This window comes from Gossypium raimondii, chromosome 10 (assembly GCF_025698545.1).
Source record: "Gossypium raimondii isolate GPD5lz chromosome 10, ASM2569854v1, whole genome shotgun sequence".
Classification (NCBI taxonomy): Eukaryota; Viridiplantae; Streptophyta; class Magnoliopsida; order Malvales; family Malvaceae; genus Gossypium; species Gossypium raimondii.
Window position 1 is genome coordinate 34223685 of NC_068574.1, and position 15598 is coordinate 34239282.

General features: G+C 33.0%; 1 protein-coding gene across 1 annotated transcript; it reads right to left on the reverse strand.

Moving 5' to 3' along the window:
- Positions 1-7543: 7543 nt before the first annotated feature.
- LOC128033950 (uncharacterized) lies at positions 7544-8653 on the reverse strand. Its single transcript, XM_052622449.1, has 2 exons — positions 8414-8653; positions 7544-8329 (listed from the first exon to the last, which is right to left on the reverse strand). Exons 1-2 carry the CDS (start codon positions 8651-8653, stop codon positions 7544-7546), a joined length of 1026 nt encoding a protein of 341 aa, XP_052478409.1.
- Positions 8654-15598: the final 6945 nt, after the last annotated feature.

The window sequence follows — 15598 nt, forward strand, 5'->3', positions numbered from 1 at the left end:
TCAATTCAAACAATTAATCAATCTTTATAAGCACATAAAATAATAAGTGAGGTAAGAATGTATTCCTACCTTGAAATAGTTTAATCACAAAAATCCTACAAGTTATGTAAAGTTAATGTATCTTCTAATACCGTCGCTACCTTAGAAGATTAAACATACACCGATTAAGTATTGTGTCAATTAATTACAATTTCAACATGATTAAATAATTAATTTCTTAGTTACCTTACAATTATAATGCAAGAATAACTTAATCATGATTTAACTTCATCAAACAACTTACCAAGGCCTATAACAACACAAACACAATTTTTATAACTTAAGTGGATGACATGCAATCAACCTAACACGAATTAAATATAAGCCATATTAATTAAATTAAACATATCAGAATCACAAGTATTCATAGGCATGTTCATAACAACAACAATAAAAATTAAAGGATAGGGAACTAGAATCAAATCTAGTGTTTCTCCAAAGCTTGACTAGTTTGCTCCGCTCCTCCTTCTCCGCTTGTTCTTGTTGAATCGAGGCTTCTACGAGCACTTGAATGCTACTTCCAACGGTGGTTGAAAAGCTCTTTTCCAAGAGGGGAAATCGGCAAGGGAATGGAAGGGAAAAAGAAAAACAAATGAAAAGTTTTGAAGAGAGAAAGTGAGAGAGAAGTGAAGAAATTAAAGGATGAGAGGTGTGTTTGAAATGAGTAGCCAATGGGTGGTATTTATAGGTTGGAGAGGCTGCTAAGAATAGAAAAAATCAGTAGCCATAGACTCCCCCCATGGCCAGCCACACATGTGGCAAGTTTGAAGCTTTCAAACTTGCTAAATTTAGCTAGGGGCAAATCTATAAAGCCTTGAATAGTGGAGGGGTTTGAATGCAATTTTAAGGAAGCTTCAAGGGCTGCAAGCCAAATTATCAGCTAAACAAGCTGATTGGGTCAGGATGTGGGACGGTTCTGGGTAGCCCATTGCTCGGTTGGATCAATCTTCTCGGTTTAGCAAAACTGGGCCTCCTTTAATAATTAATTAATAATTATAATTTAACCCAAAATAAATTGGATTAAAATTAAAATTAATTACATTATGAATTAATATTCATAATTTGGACCGTATTAGGCTGAAAAATTAATTTGCCTCAATGCTTCAAAATCTCTTCTTGGTTTTGTGCTTCCAGTTGTAACACCTCGTACCAGTATTCATCTTTGAAACAAGGTAAGAAGTGTTATCAAACGATCAATTCTCTCTTTTTTACAAAAATTTTGACATAGTTTCTTTTCATAAATATTTAATTCCTCCTGGAAATTTTCGACACACAATCTCAAGCAACATCAATATTTCAACCAAATACAATCATATATTCAGACACGATTAATCCATTCATAACATCCTAAACTATATGGACAATAGATTTAGGAAAATAATTAAATCAATTATAGATACTAACATTTTAAACCAAACCACATTTTATACATTTATATATTAGTTTATACTTCATTGCATTAAGTCATCTATACATGCCATTTTTCAAAAGGATTGGTTACAAAATACCCAAAAGTTGATGATCATAATGAGGATAATGTTCTGACACCGTCCAATTCCGAGCTGATTAATATCACTATAAAACAAAGGAAAAATAAGAGGAGTAAGCTTATAGCTTAGTAAGTATGTATGTAATTGATAAATAAATTTCTAAAATAATATCATATATTATATAATTTATACCACACATAAATCTATCATTTAGTCAACTTCCAGAAAACTATTTTTCTGCATTACAGTCGTTAAATTATTTTTATCCAGAGCTACAGAACTCTAAATTAAGATCCGTAAATTTTCCTTGAAACTAGACTCATATACATTCTTACCATAAAAATTTCAGAATTTTTAGTTCAGCCAATTAGTACAGTTTATTCTCTAAATATTCCCCTATTTCACTGTTTGACACTTCTGACCTCTCTTCACTAAAATTTATTTAACTCTTTGTACAAAATTCAAAAATGTTATTGTTTATTTCTCTTAAAAATAGACTCATTAAGGAATTCAAGAATGTAAATTTCAAGTCATAATTATTTTTTTACAATTTTTTGGTGATTTTCCAAAGCTGGAACAGGGGATTTCGAAATCAATCCAACCCTGTCTCAATAAAGTTTAAATATCCCCAAATATACAACTCCTTTGCTTACTTTGTTTATTCCATATGAAAATAGACTCATTCAGCTTCAATTTAATATATTATTTACCTCTAACTCAATTTCTATAGTTTTTGGTGATTTTTCAAACTAACATCACCGTCACTGTCCAAATCTGTTCTATTCCAATATTCCTTATTCACATAGCACTATAACCATTTATTTTATAACACAACACAAACTTCATCACTTCAATCACTTTTCACAACTTATTACATTCCGATCGCATACTCATATTTCATCATCATGACGGTTTAAAAACAATATTCGGAGCTTTTCACACAGTACTACTCATATTATTTTTATCATTCGATACACGTAGTAGCCTTCACATAGTACTACACACGTGATCAGTTTTACAGTTCACGTAGTAGCCTTCACATAGTACTACACACGTGATCAAGTTTTACGGCTCACGTAGTAGCCTTCACATAGTACTACATACGTGACCAAAGCTTTTCGGTACCCATTGTAGCCTTCACTTAGTACTACACATGTAACCATAGTTTACCGATACACGTAGTAGCATTCACGCAGTACTACACACGTGCTCAAAGCTTTTCGGTACACATAGTAGCCTTCATTTAGTACTACACATGTGACCATTATTTATCGATACACGTAGTAGCCTCCACACAGTACTACGCACGTGTTCGTCGACACCTTATTCAAATCTTTACTCAAATAAATTTATAATTTGTCCAAAACAATAATATTAACCCTTTCACGTATATTGTTACGAAACATAACAAAAATAATTATAACAATATAATAATTACATACAACTTACCTCGATACAAAATGTAAAGATTTTGCAATTTAATCCTCAATCTTCTCTTTTCCCTGATTAAGGTTGATTTCTTGTCTTTCTTGATCTATAACAGCAAATTGAGCTTGTTTAATATTCACATTTATTAAAACAAGCTTCGACTCAACTTTTATAAAATTACAATTTTGTCCCTAAACTTTTGCATAATTGCATCTTTGTCCCCAAGCTCGAAAATTAAATTTCACACATTATTCTTATGTTTTACAACATGCTGAACACTTTTCCCTTCTATGGCAACATCAAATTCTCACTCTAACATACACTTATGAACAATAAATATTTTTACCGATTATGTCGATTTACTTGTTTTTGTTTAAAATCACTTAGCAAAAGTTGTTTAACATAATTTCTAGCTTCATATTCCACCATAAAACAGCAAAATAAACACATTTCACCTATGGGTATTTTTCCAAATATAAACCCTAACATAAATTATTGATAGAATAAGATAAACTAAGCTACGAGGATTTCAAAAATGCGAAGAACATTAAAAACGGGGCTAAGATGCACTTACTATGAGCTTGAAAAATCAAAGAAACCCTAGCTATGGTGTCTTCCAAGTTTTGGCAGCAACTTATGGAGAAGATAATGATTTTTTCCATCTTTTTCCCTTTTTATTCTTTTTATTACCAAATGACTAAAATGCCCCCATTTAAAAAAAACTATTTCACCCATTTCTTATTTCTATCTTTGTCCATCAATTTACTAATGGTCTAATTACCACATAAGGACCTCCAATTTAAAATTTCATAACAATTAGACACCTCTAAGATGTAGAACTCAACTTTTGCACTTTTTACAATTTAGTCCTTTTGACTAAATTAAATGCCCAAACGTCAAAATTTTCGAACGAAATTTTTACGAAATTTTTCGTGAAATTATAGACCCTAAAAATATAATGATAATAATATTTTCCCTCGTCGGATTTGCGGTCCTGAAACCACTGTTCCGACTAGACCCAGAATCGGGCTGTTACAACTCTCCCCCCTTAGGGATTTTCGTCCTCGAAAATCTTACCAGAAAAGAGGTTTGGGTACTGTTTCCTCATAACTTCCTCCGGTTCCCACGTAGCCTCTTCCATTCCATGTTTTTTCCACAACACTTTCACTAAGGCTACACTTTTATTTCTTAACTGTTTGATCTCTCGGGGCAAAATCTTTATCGGTTCCTCCTCATAAGTCATATCTGGCCGAATTTCAATCTCAGTAAGAGAAACTATATTGAAGGATTTGAACGATAGCGTCGCAACATCGATACATGAAATACATTATGATTCTTTCCAACCCTGCCGGCAAAGCTAACCGATAAGCTACGGGTCCAATCCTTTCAATAACTTCATACGGTCCAATAAAACGTGGACTTAATTTTCCTTTATGGCTAAATTTCAAAATCTTCTTCCACGGAGATACTTTTAAGAATACTTTATCACCCACTTGAAACTCAATTTCTTTTCTCTTTAAATCCGCATATGACTTTTGTCGATCTGAAGCAGCCTTTAAGCAGTCACGAATTACTTTTACCTTTTCTTCAGTTTCTTTCACCAAATCAACTCTGTGAATCTGATTCTTACTGAGCTCAGTCCAATACAAAGTTGTTCTACACTTATGTCCATATAATGCTTCGTACGGTGCCATTCATATACTCGTCTGATAACTATTGTTGTAAGCAAATTCAACCAATGATAGATATTTCTCCCAACTACCTTCAAATTCCAAAATACAGCACCAGAGCATGTCTTCAAGAACTTGAATCACTCTTTCAGATTGTCCGTCGGTTTGCAAATGGAATGCAGTACTAAAATTCAATTTTGTACCCAGGGCCTCTTGCAACTTTATCCAAAACCTCGAAGTAAACCTCGGATCTGTATCCGATATAATGGACTTAGGCACCCCGTGCAATCTCACAATTTTAGCAACATATAGCTCCGCCAACCTATCAAGTGAGTAATCTATGCGTACCGGTATAAAATGAGCCAACTTTGTCAATCTATCAACGATCACCCAAATAACATCCTTCTTCCCTAGAGTCAGAGGTAATCCTGTCACAAAATCCATCGTGATGCTATCCCATTTCCACTCTGGAATCATTACTGGTTGGAGTAAACCCGATGGTACTTGATGTTCAGCTTTCACTTGTTGACAAATTAAACACTTTGATACGAATTCCGAGATATCCTTTTTCATGCTCGGCCACCAATACAATTTCTTCAAATCATTATACATTTTTACACTACCTGGGTGAACTGACAAATCACCACTGTGTGCCTCACATAAAATGGTCCGAATTAATTCATTATTTTTCGGTACACATACGCTATTCCGGAACATCAGGCAATCATCTGAACTAATTCAAAAATCTGAGTCAACACCTGCTTCGCATTGAGCTCTCCTAGCTTGCAATTCACTATCATTCTTTTGAGCTTCCCGAATTTACTGAAGGGATAATGTTCTAGCCCTCAATTCAGCCAAAATTGAACCATCATCAGATAAGGTTAATCTCGTACTCATAGCTCTCAAAGAAAATAAAGATTTTCTGCTCAAAGCATCAGCAACCACATTAGCTTTTCCGGGATGATAATCAATCACTAGCTCATAGTCTCTTATTAGCTCAAGCCATCTTCGTTTTCGCAAATTCAAGTCTTTTTTATTCATTAAATACTTCAAGCTCTTATGATCAGTGAAGATTCGGCACTTCTCACCATACAAATAATGGCGCCAAATCTTTAAAGCAAAAACAATGGCATCCAACTCTAAATCATGCGTTGGATAATTCTTCTCATGCGGTTTCAGCTGTCTCGAAGCATAAGCTATTACTTTGCCTTCTTGCATTAACACACATCCAAGACCATTCAATGATGCATCACTGTAAACTACAAACTCCTTCCCTGACTCAGGTTGTACCAACACTGGTGCCTCCGTCAATAATACCTTCAATTTCTTGAAACTTTGTTGACATTTATCGGTCCACTCAAACTTAACACTCTTTTGTAGCAACTTAGTCATAGGAGAAGCAATCATTGAGAATCCCTTGACAAAGCGTCGGTAATACCCGGCTAAACCCAGAAAGCTTCTAACCTCAGACACATTCTTTGGTGGTTCCCAATCCACAATTGCTGAAATTTTTCTCGGATCAACCCAAATACCGTCACTTGAAACTATATGTCCCAAGAATCCAACTTCACGAAGCCAAAACTCACTTTTGCTGAATTTAGCATACAATTTCTTCTCCCTCAGAATCTGCAACACAGTTCTCAAATGTTCTACATGCTCGGATTCATCTCGAGAATAAATTAAAATATCATCTATGAACACCACCACAAACTTATCCAGATACGGCCGGAAATTTCGATTCATCAAATCCATAAAAATAGTCGGAGCATTAGTTAAACCAAAAGGCATTACCAGAAATTCATAGTGTTCATACCTCGTTCTGAAAGCGGTCTTTGGCACATCGGACTCCTTAACTCTCAACTTATAGTAACCAGATCTCAGATTAATCTTTGAAAACACTGTTGCTCCTTTTAGTTAGTCAAACAAATCATCAATTCTCGGCCAAGGATACTTGTTATTTATAGTCACTTTGTTGAGCTGACGATAGTCAATACGAAGTCTTATAGAGCCGTCTTTATTTTTCACAAATAATACAGGAGCACCCCAGGGAGAAAAACTCGGTCTCACAAATCCTTTATTTGTCAATTTTTGTAGCTGAGCTTTTAATTCTTTCAACTCAGTCGGAGCCATCAGATACGGAGCAATAGAAATCGGTGCAGTATCAGGTAACAAGTCAATAGCAAACTCAACTTCTCTAATCGGAGGTAACCCAGGCAATTCCTCTGGAAATACATCCGGAAATTCACAAACTACCGGCACTGATTCAAGCTTCAACCCAGTTATACCAGTATTCAACACATAAGCAAGATAATCTTCACATCCCTTTCTCATGTATTTCTGGGCTGACATGTGTGAAATCACTATAGGCGATTTATTCGGCTCTTCCGCTTCAACCCGAAGAATTTCACCATTTCCACATTTCAATTCAAGGATTTTCTGTCTACAATTTACCTTGGAATCATGCAAAATCAACCAATCCATCCCCAAGATAACATCAAACTCATCAAATGGTAAGAGCATCAGATTAGCCAGGAAACAGTAACCTTGAATCGTCAAAGGACAATTCTTGCAAACCTTATCAATTAAAACATATTTGCCTAAATGGTTTGATACTTTTACCACAAATTCAGTGTTTTCAACAGGCAAATTTTTATTAGATACTAAATTCACACATACATATGAATGAGGAGACCCAGGGTCAATTAAGGCAACAACATCAATATCATAAAGAGAAAATGTACCAGTAATCACATCGGGAGATGATGCATCCTCATGAGCACGTATGGCATAAGCTCTAGCAGGTGTTCGAGGTTCTAATTTTGTAGTTGTACCCTTCATTCCACTTTTACCACTATCTCTAGTTCCGATGTTTCTCGACGGTCTACCTCTGCTAACAGTATCACTCGATCTAACATTCTAAAATTTTTCTTCTTTAATTTTCTCAGGGCAATCTTTAATATAATGTTGTCGAGAACCACACTTGAAACAAGCCCGGCTAATTAACCAGCATTCACCAGGATGTTGTCTTCCACAATGCTGACACTCTAGTCTACTAGGCTTCATACTACCCACACTTGATACCGATGTAGCGTAAGCTTCGGAACCCAAATACAATTTTCCCTGGTCTCGACGTGGATATCCAGTTGAAGTAGTCACTCTAGGATTCATCTCTTTAGACTTCTTTGACTGAGTTTCAAATGGTTTACTCATAGGCCGCTTCCTTGTATCTCGAGCCTCCATTGCAGCTTTTCTCTTTTCTTTATTCAATTCTTCAGCCTTACAAGCTCGATCAACCAATACTACAAATTCCTTCAGTTCCAACATCCCAACAAATATTCTAATGTCTTCATTTAAACCATCTTCAAACCTTTTACACATAGCAGCTTCGGTGGGTACACATTCTTGTTTACTAAATCTAACAAACTCTCTTTCATACTCAGCCACAGACATTCGGCCCTGCTTCAACTCGAGAAATTCCTTGCGTTTTTGGTCGATGAACCGTTGGCTTATGTATTTTTTTCTGAATTCATCCTGGAAGAATTCCCACGTAACCCTTTCTTTCGGAACCACAGATACCAATGTTTTCCAACAACGATACGCTGAATTTTTTAACAAAGATATTGCACACTTTAAACATTCTTCGGGAGTACAAGACAATTCATCAAATACCCGAATGGAATTTTCAAGCCAAAACTCTGCCTTCTGTAGGTCATCATCTATATTAGCTCTAAAATCTTCAGCTCCATGCTTTTAGATTTTGTCAACAGGAGGTCTACTTGATCTTACCAAGTCAACATTTTGTGGAGCTGCGGGAATCGGTTCAGGAATAGGAGGGGGTGGAGGGGGTTGAACATTCGGATTTGGACGAAGAAATTCAGCATACCAATTACTCATCATTCGAAGGAAAGCTTGCCGAGCCTCATCCTGACTATGTGTCTCATGTCTACTTTCTTCATGCGCGATCCCTTGTGCGGGAGCCGGCGCGTTACTTTCAACATCATCTGTCACACTTCGATCAAGATTCATTTACTATATAAAACAAAATTTTAAATTGTTAGAAATCATCTCACTATCACAATATTTAAATGGTATGTATAGATAGACTTTTACACAAATTATACTAATCCGAGAACTGGCTAAACCATAGCTCTGAAACCACTAAAATATAACACCTCGTACCAGTATTCATCGTTGAAACAAGGTAAGAAGTGTTATCAAACGATCAATTTTTTTTTTTACAAAAATTTTGACATAGTTTCTTTTCATAAATATTCAATTCCTCCTGCAAATTTTTGAAACACAATCTCAAGCAACATCAATATTTCAACCAAATACAATCATATATTCAGACACGATTAATCCATTCATAACATCCTAAACTATATGGACAATAGATTTAGGAAAATAATTCGTCAATTATTAGATACTAACATTTTAAACCAAACCACATTAATATTAGTTTATACTACATTGCATTAAGTCATCTATACATGTCATTTTTCAAAAGGATTGGTTACAAAAAACCCAAGAGTTGATGATGATAGTGAGGATGATGTTATGACTCCGTCCAATTCTCGAGCTGATTAATATCACTATAAAACAAAGGAAAAAATAAGAGGAGTAAGCTTATAGCTTAGTAAGCATGTATGTAATTGATAAATAAATTTCTAAAATAATACCATATATTATATAATTTATACCACACATAAATCTATCATTTAGTCAACTTCCAGCAAACTGTTTTTCTACGTTACAGTCGCTAAATTATTTTTATCTGGAGGTACGGAACTCCAAATTAAGATCCGTAAATTTTACCTAAAACTAGACTCATATAAATTATTACCATAAAAGTTTCATAAATTTTGGTTCAGCCAAATAGTACAGTTTATTCTATAAATATTCCCCTATTTCACTGTTTGACACTTCTGACCTCTCTTCACTAAAATTTATTTAACTCTTTGTACAAAATTCAAAAAATGTTATCATTTCTTTCTCATAAAAATATATTCATTAAGGAATATAGGAATGTAAATTTCAAGCCATAATAATTTTTTTAAAATTTTTTGTGTTTTTCCAAAGTTGGAACAGGGGATTTCGAAATCAATCCAACCCTGTCTCAATAAAGTTTAAATATCCCCAAATATACAACTCATTTGCTTACTTTGTTTCTTCCATATGAAAATAGACTCATTGAGGTTCAATTTAATATATTATTTAGCCTCTAAATCAATTTATATAGTTTTTGGTGATTTTTCAAACTAACATCACCGTCACTGTCCAAATCTGTTCTATTCCAATATTCCTTATTCACATGGCACTATAACCATTTATTTTATAACACAACACAAACTTCATCACTTCAATCACTTTTCACAACTTATTACATTCCGATCACATACTCATATTTCATCATCATGACGGTTTAAAAAAATATTCGGAGCTTTTCACACAGTACTACTCATATTATTTTTATCATTCGATACACGTAGTAACCTTCACATAGTACTACACACGTGATCAGTTTTACAGTTCACGTAGTAGCCTTCACATAGTACTACACACGTGATCAAGTTTTACGGCTCACGTAGTAGCCTTCACATAGTATTACATATGTGACCAAAGCTTTTCTGTACCCATTGTAGCCTTCACTTAGTACTACACATGTAACCGTAGTTTACCGATACACGTAGTAGCATTCACACAGTACTACACACGTGCTTAAAGCTTTTTGGTACACATAGTAGCCTTCACATGTGACCATTATTTATCGATACACGTAGTAGCCTCCACACAGTACTACGCACGTGTTCATCGACACCTTATTCAAATCTTTACTCAAATAAATTTATAATTTGTCCAAAAAACATTATAATATTAACCCTTTCACGTATATTGTTACGAAATATAACAAAAATAATTATAACAATATAATAATTACATACAACTTACCTCGATACAAAATGTAAAGATTTTGCAATTTAATCCTCAATCTTCTCTTTTCCCCGATTAAGGTTGATTTCTCCTCTTTCTTGATCTATAATAGAAAATTGAGCTTGTTTAATATTCACATTTATTAAAACAAGCTTCGACTCAACTTTTATAAAATTATAATTTTGTCCCTAAACTTTTGCATAATTGCATCTTTGTCCCCAAGCTCGAAAATTAAATTTCACACCTTATTCTTATGTTTTACAACATGCTGAACACTTTTCCCTTCTATGGTAACATCAAATTCTCACTGTAACATACACTTATGAATAATAAATATTTTTACCGATTATGTCGATTTACTCGTTTTTGCTTAAAATCACTTAGCAAAAGTTGTTTAACATAATTTCTAGTTTCATGTTCCACCATAAAACAGCAAAATAAACTCATTTCACCTATGGGTATTTTTCCAAATATAAACCCTAACATGAATTATTGATAGAATAAGCTAAACCAAGCTACGAGGATTTCAAAAATGCAAAGAACATTAACAATGGGGCTAAGATGTACTTACTATGAGCTTGAAAAATCAAAGAAACCCTAGCTATGGTGTCTTCCAAGTTTTGGCAGCAACTTATGGAGAAGAGGATGATTTTTGCCATCTTTTTCCCTTTTTATTCTTTTATTACCAAATGACTAAAATGCCCCCATTTAAAAAAATCTATTTCACCCATTTCTTATGTCTATCTTTGTCCATCAATTTGATAATGGTCTAATTACCACATAAGGACCTCCAATTTAAAATTTCATAACAATTAGACACCTTTAAGGTGTAGAACTCAACTTTTGCTCTTTTTTACAATTTAGTCCTTTTAACTAAATTAAATGCCCAAACGTCAAAATTTTCGAACGAAATTTTTACGAAATTTTTCCGTGAAATTATAGACCTTAAAAATATAATGATAATAATATTTTCCCTCGTCGGATTTGTGGTCCCGAAACCACTGTTCCGACTAGACCCAGAATCGGGCTGTTACACCAGTAGTGTCTGCTGAGCCAATTTTTTCCCTTTGTGCGAATCTTGAAAAGATCAATCAAAATTAATCAAAATTTATTATAAAATTAATTAAAATTTATTATAAAATTAATTAAAATTCAACATGTTAATAATTGAAGTACAATTTAATTATTTTATAATTATTATATATTTTTCGACAAGAATTACTAGAAATTGCATGAATTTGAGTTAAAAAGGCATGAAAAAGTGTGTATATTTTTGTGTTTCCACACACCCAAACTTAATTCATTGCTTGTCCCGAGTAATGCATAAATTCAAAAGAATTTCTCGGAAACACCTTTGAAAATTTTCTTCAGAACAACATTCTTCCCAAAATTATGAATTTAGTATACTTATGCTCAAGAACAAGAATTTTGATATTTATGCTACTTAAGTATACATGTCATTCAAATTAATATCAATTATTATTATGATAGCAAAATTAGACTAAATGCTTACTCAATAAAGACATGTTAAATCTCTACCAATTCAATTTTATTCCCTTATTTAAGATTAAGCTGCAATCATCAAGTTTAATTTATGCTTTCATATGTTGAACATAACAATTTCTCTCCACTAATGTAGGTAGCACAGAAACTTGAATCAATAGGTCTTTTAAACAAGTTGTAACATGGCTAAGCTAAAGGTAGGTAAAAGATAGATAAATTCAGGCTAAAACCCTTAGACTCAACTTGAATTGGACCTTCGAAATAATTACTTTCAATACACCAACTTATTTTGCTTTCACATGCTCTTTTGTACATCTATTTCTTTCGAGTACATATGCTCTCTCTTTTTTTCTTTTCTTTTTCATGAGCATTTTGATGTATGTACTACAAAATTTTTTCAGCATTTGATATTTCTTTTCAACTTCCCTAAACTTATTTTCAAAGAATATTCTCAGTAGTACTGAGCCTAGTGTTTGAGACAATTTAAATATAGTTAAGAGAAAAGTGATGGCTAAATATTGCAAAGGTTCAAATAAAATTAGACTATATAGTCTCAAAGTTTGGTTTCAAAGGATAAAAATTCATTAAGGTTGGCTTGAAAGGCTCAAATGGTCCAAAAAAAAGTTGCCTAAATCATTTTCAACATTCCATGCTTCTTAGGATTTCGCCTCAAGAAATTACTAAGTCAATTCTATAGACTTAAACTTTCATGCATGCCTAGCTTTCCTAAGGAACTAAAAGTTTTATGATATGATTTAAATAATTTATTAAGATATGTCATAATTCAGCTAACATAAGAATTATTTGAAATAATAGAACTTTATTCATACTGAAGTTTAGCATACTTAACAAAATTTCATATTTTTGAACAAAATATAACGTAATCATAATTAAAAGAAAATTTTATTTCGAGAGGAAATAATTTCAATTTTTCAGTCTCCTTACTTAAGATGAACAATGTCCTCATTGTTGGAAGTGAATAGATACTATACACCAGGTAGGACTCTAGAAAAGAGGAGGTGAGTCAATTTGACTACTTAAGTATCAAACTCTCTTTAGATCCAATCCTAGACATGTACATATCTATTGCCACACTTCTTATATTAAAACTTGTTCATTTTTATTCATGATTTCCATCTCTTGTTTTATTATGCAAAAAAATTAAAAATCCTAATAGATCCTAATCCTAAAATAACCTAGGAAAGAAAATAACATAAGGTAAAGACCCCCTCTTTCTTATTTATTTACAGATCCCTCAGAATCTGACTCATCGTTTGCTCCATCATCTTTATTTTTGCATGAATCGCTTCGTTGCCTCTTTGATAGTGGACTCCATGGTTCAAATATAAAATCTGGAAACTTAGGCACAAAAATAAACGGGTAATTGAATATTTTCGTAAGAGCGCTTCTCATTGAGTCATACCATATTTTTGAATATCTCCAGTAAGCTTGTTGCTGCCATTGCATATGTTGCATTATGTCCATCAACTTTGACAGCTCATCTCGAAGATCTGGGCGAGGCGGTTGAGTTCTGAACATTGAGGTTGTCATGTTAGGTTCAGTTTCTGGTTCCATTGGTTCTGCCTTATCAAGGATTTCAGCTAACTGCATTGGTTTGATTTCTGTGAGATCTTTTTCTTCTTCTTCGGGATCCTCGCTCTTTTCAAATCGTTACTGGAGAAAAGAGTCTCCATCTATTCGGTAGACGTCCCAATCTGTGATTGTGCCCTAGCTGAAAGGGGAAGTAAGTTGGGCCAGAACGTCTAGCGACACAATTTTGCATTTCTCTTAGAATGATTTTTCCCACATTAATGGTCTTTACAGTTAAAATCGAGTATAATAAGACCATTCTCTCTAATGAAATTGTAGTCCCGTGTGAAATAAGCATAAAGCTAAATCGAATGAAATAGAACCATACCTTCGCTAGTGGTGTCAAATATTCTCTGCGACAAGTGTGAATTCCTTGCTTTGACACATTCACTTAGAACCATGAACTGTAAGTTCCTCATGAATTTCTTGCAAATTTTCAACCTCAATATTTCTCATCAAAGAAGCATATTTGCCATCTTCGAAATTAGGTAATTTAAATAATTCATTAATAGCAGTTGTGTAATGGCCTAAATTTTTAGTGGTGTAGAAACGGTGATTCAAGATCACTAAATCCGACAAATGAGTAGAAAATATTATTAATTTAGTGAGTATAAGTTAAATGTGAAGTTAGGAAAATTTTTGAAATAGTGAATAGAGTACTAGAAATAAATATTAAAATAATTAGAATCGAAAACAAGTTATCGAGACCTCAAAGATTTTATAAATATTTTTATAAATATTTATGGAGTGTTAAAAAGTTAGTATTAAAGTTTCGTCAAGAAATTTTAAAGTTCCGATAGTTAGTTGAACAAAAAGAATAAATTGTAAAAAATGCAAAATTATGAGAAATGATTAAATAGCTTAAATGATAAAAGAAAGAGGGCTTAAAAGGCAAATAGACCCAAGTTCTATTTGGGTTGGACGGCAAAGGCATGAAATCAGCAAGAAAATAAGGAGAATTAAGGGCAAAATTGGAATATTGCAAAATTTACTTAATAAAGCTAGGATTAAAGTGGAATTATCTAGATTTCTCTTTATTTTTCTACATTCTCATCAGCAAAAACACCATAGAAGGGCTTCCTTAAGCCGGTTTTTCATATTTTTGCTGCAAGTAAATTCAATTCTTGATTATTTCTTGAATTTTTTGTGTTTTTGTGTCCACTTGCTGAATTCATTAGTTTTTTATTCTATGAAAGAAATTGAAAGTTGCTATGAATATGTGCTGGAAGTATATGATTATTAGGCATGGAATTAGAGCTTTAAATTGTTTATATACTGATTTTATTGAAAGAATTGAATAGAAAGTGAATGTTTGGTACCTAATAGTAAAAGAGTTTGAAGTTAGGGTTTTATGTGGAAATTCTGAATTTCAATAGTTGTGAAATAACTTATAATGACTAGGAAAAGTAATAATTGAGAAAAATTAGATTAATTTAGGGGTTAATTGAGCAAGGACTTAATTGTATGAACTGTGAAATTTGGGGCAAAATGGAAATCAACATTTTGTACTAAAACAGATTTGGACAGCAACAGTAGTCTAACTTTGAAAAATCACCAAAATATGTGGGAATATAGTTATAGGATGAATAAAATATAAAATTATAGCTTATTGAGTGTAGTTTCTCATAGAAGAAACAATGTAAGCAATGGAATTGTAAATCATGAGATATAATAAATTTTGTAAGACAATGTCAGAATGGTTTCGGGTTCCTCTGTTCTAAATTTGGAAAATCATAAAAAATTGAAGAAAAATAATTAGGTTCTTAAATTTATATATTTAAAATCCTAATTGAGTCTAATTTCAAGAAAAATAAACTGTAACATCATCTAAATTTTGTACTAGGAGATAATTAATTTTTAGTGAAGAAGGGTCAGAACTGTCAGATAGCAGAATAGAGGTGAATTTAAAGAATAAAATGTACTTATTGGCTGGACCAAAAATTCTGA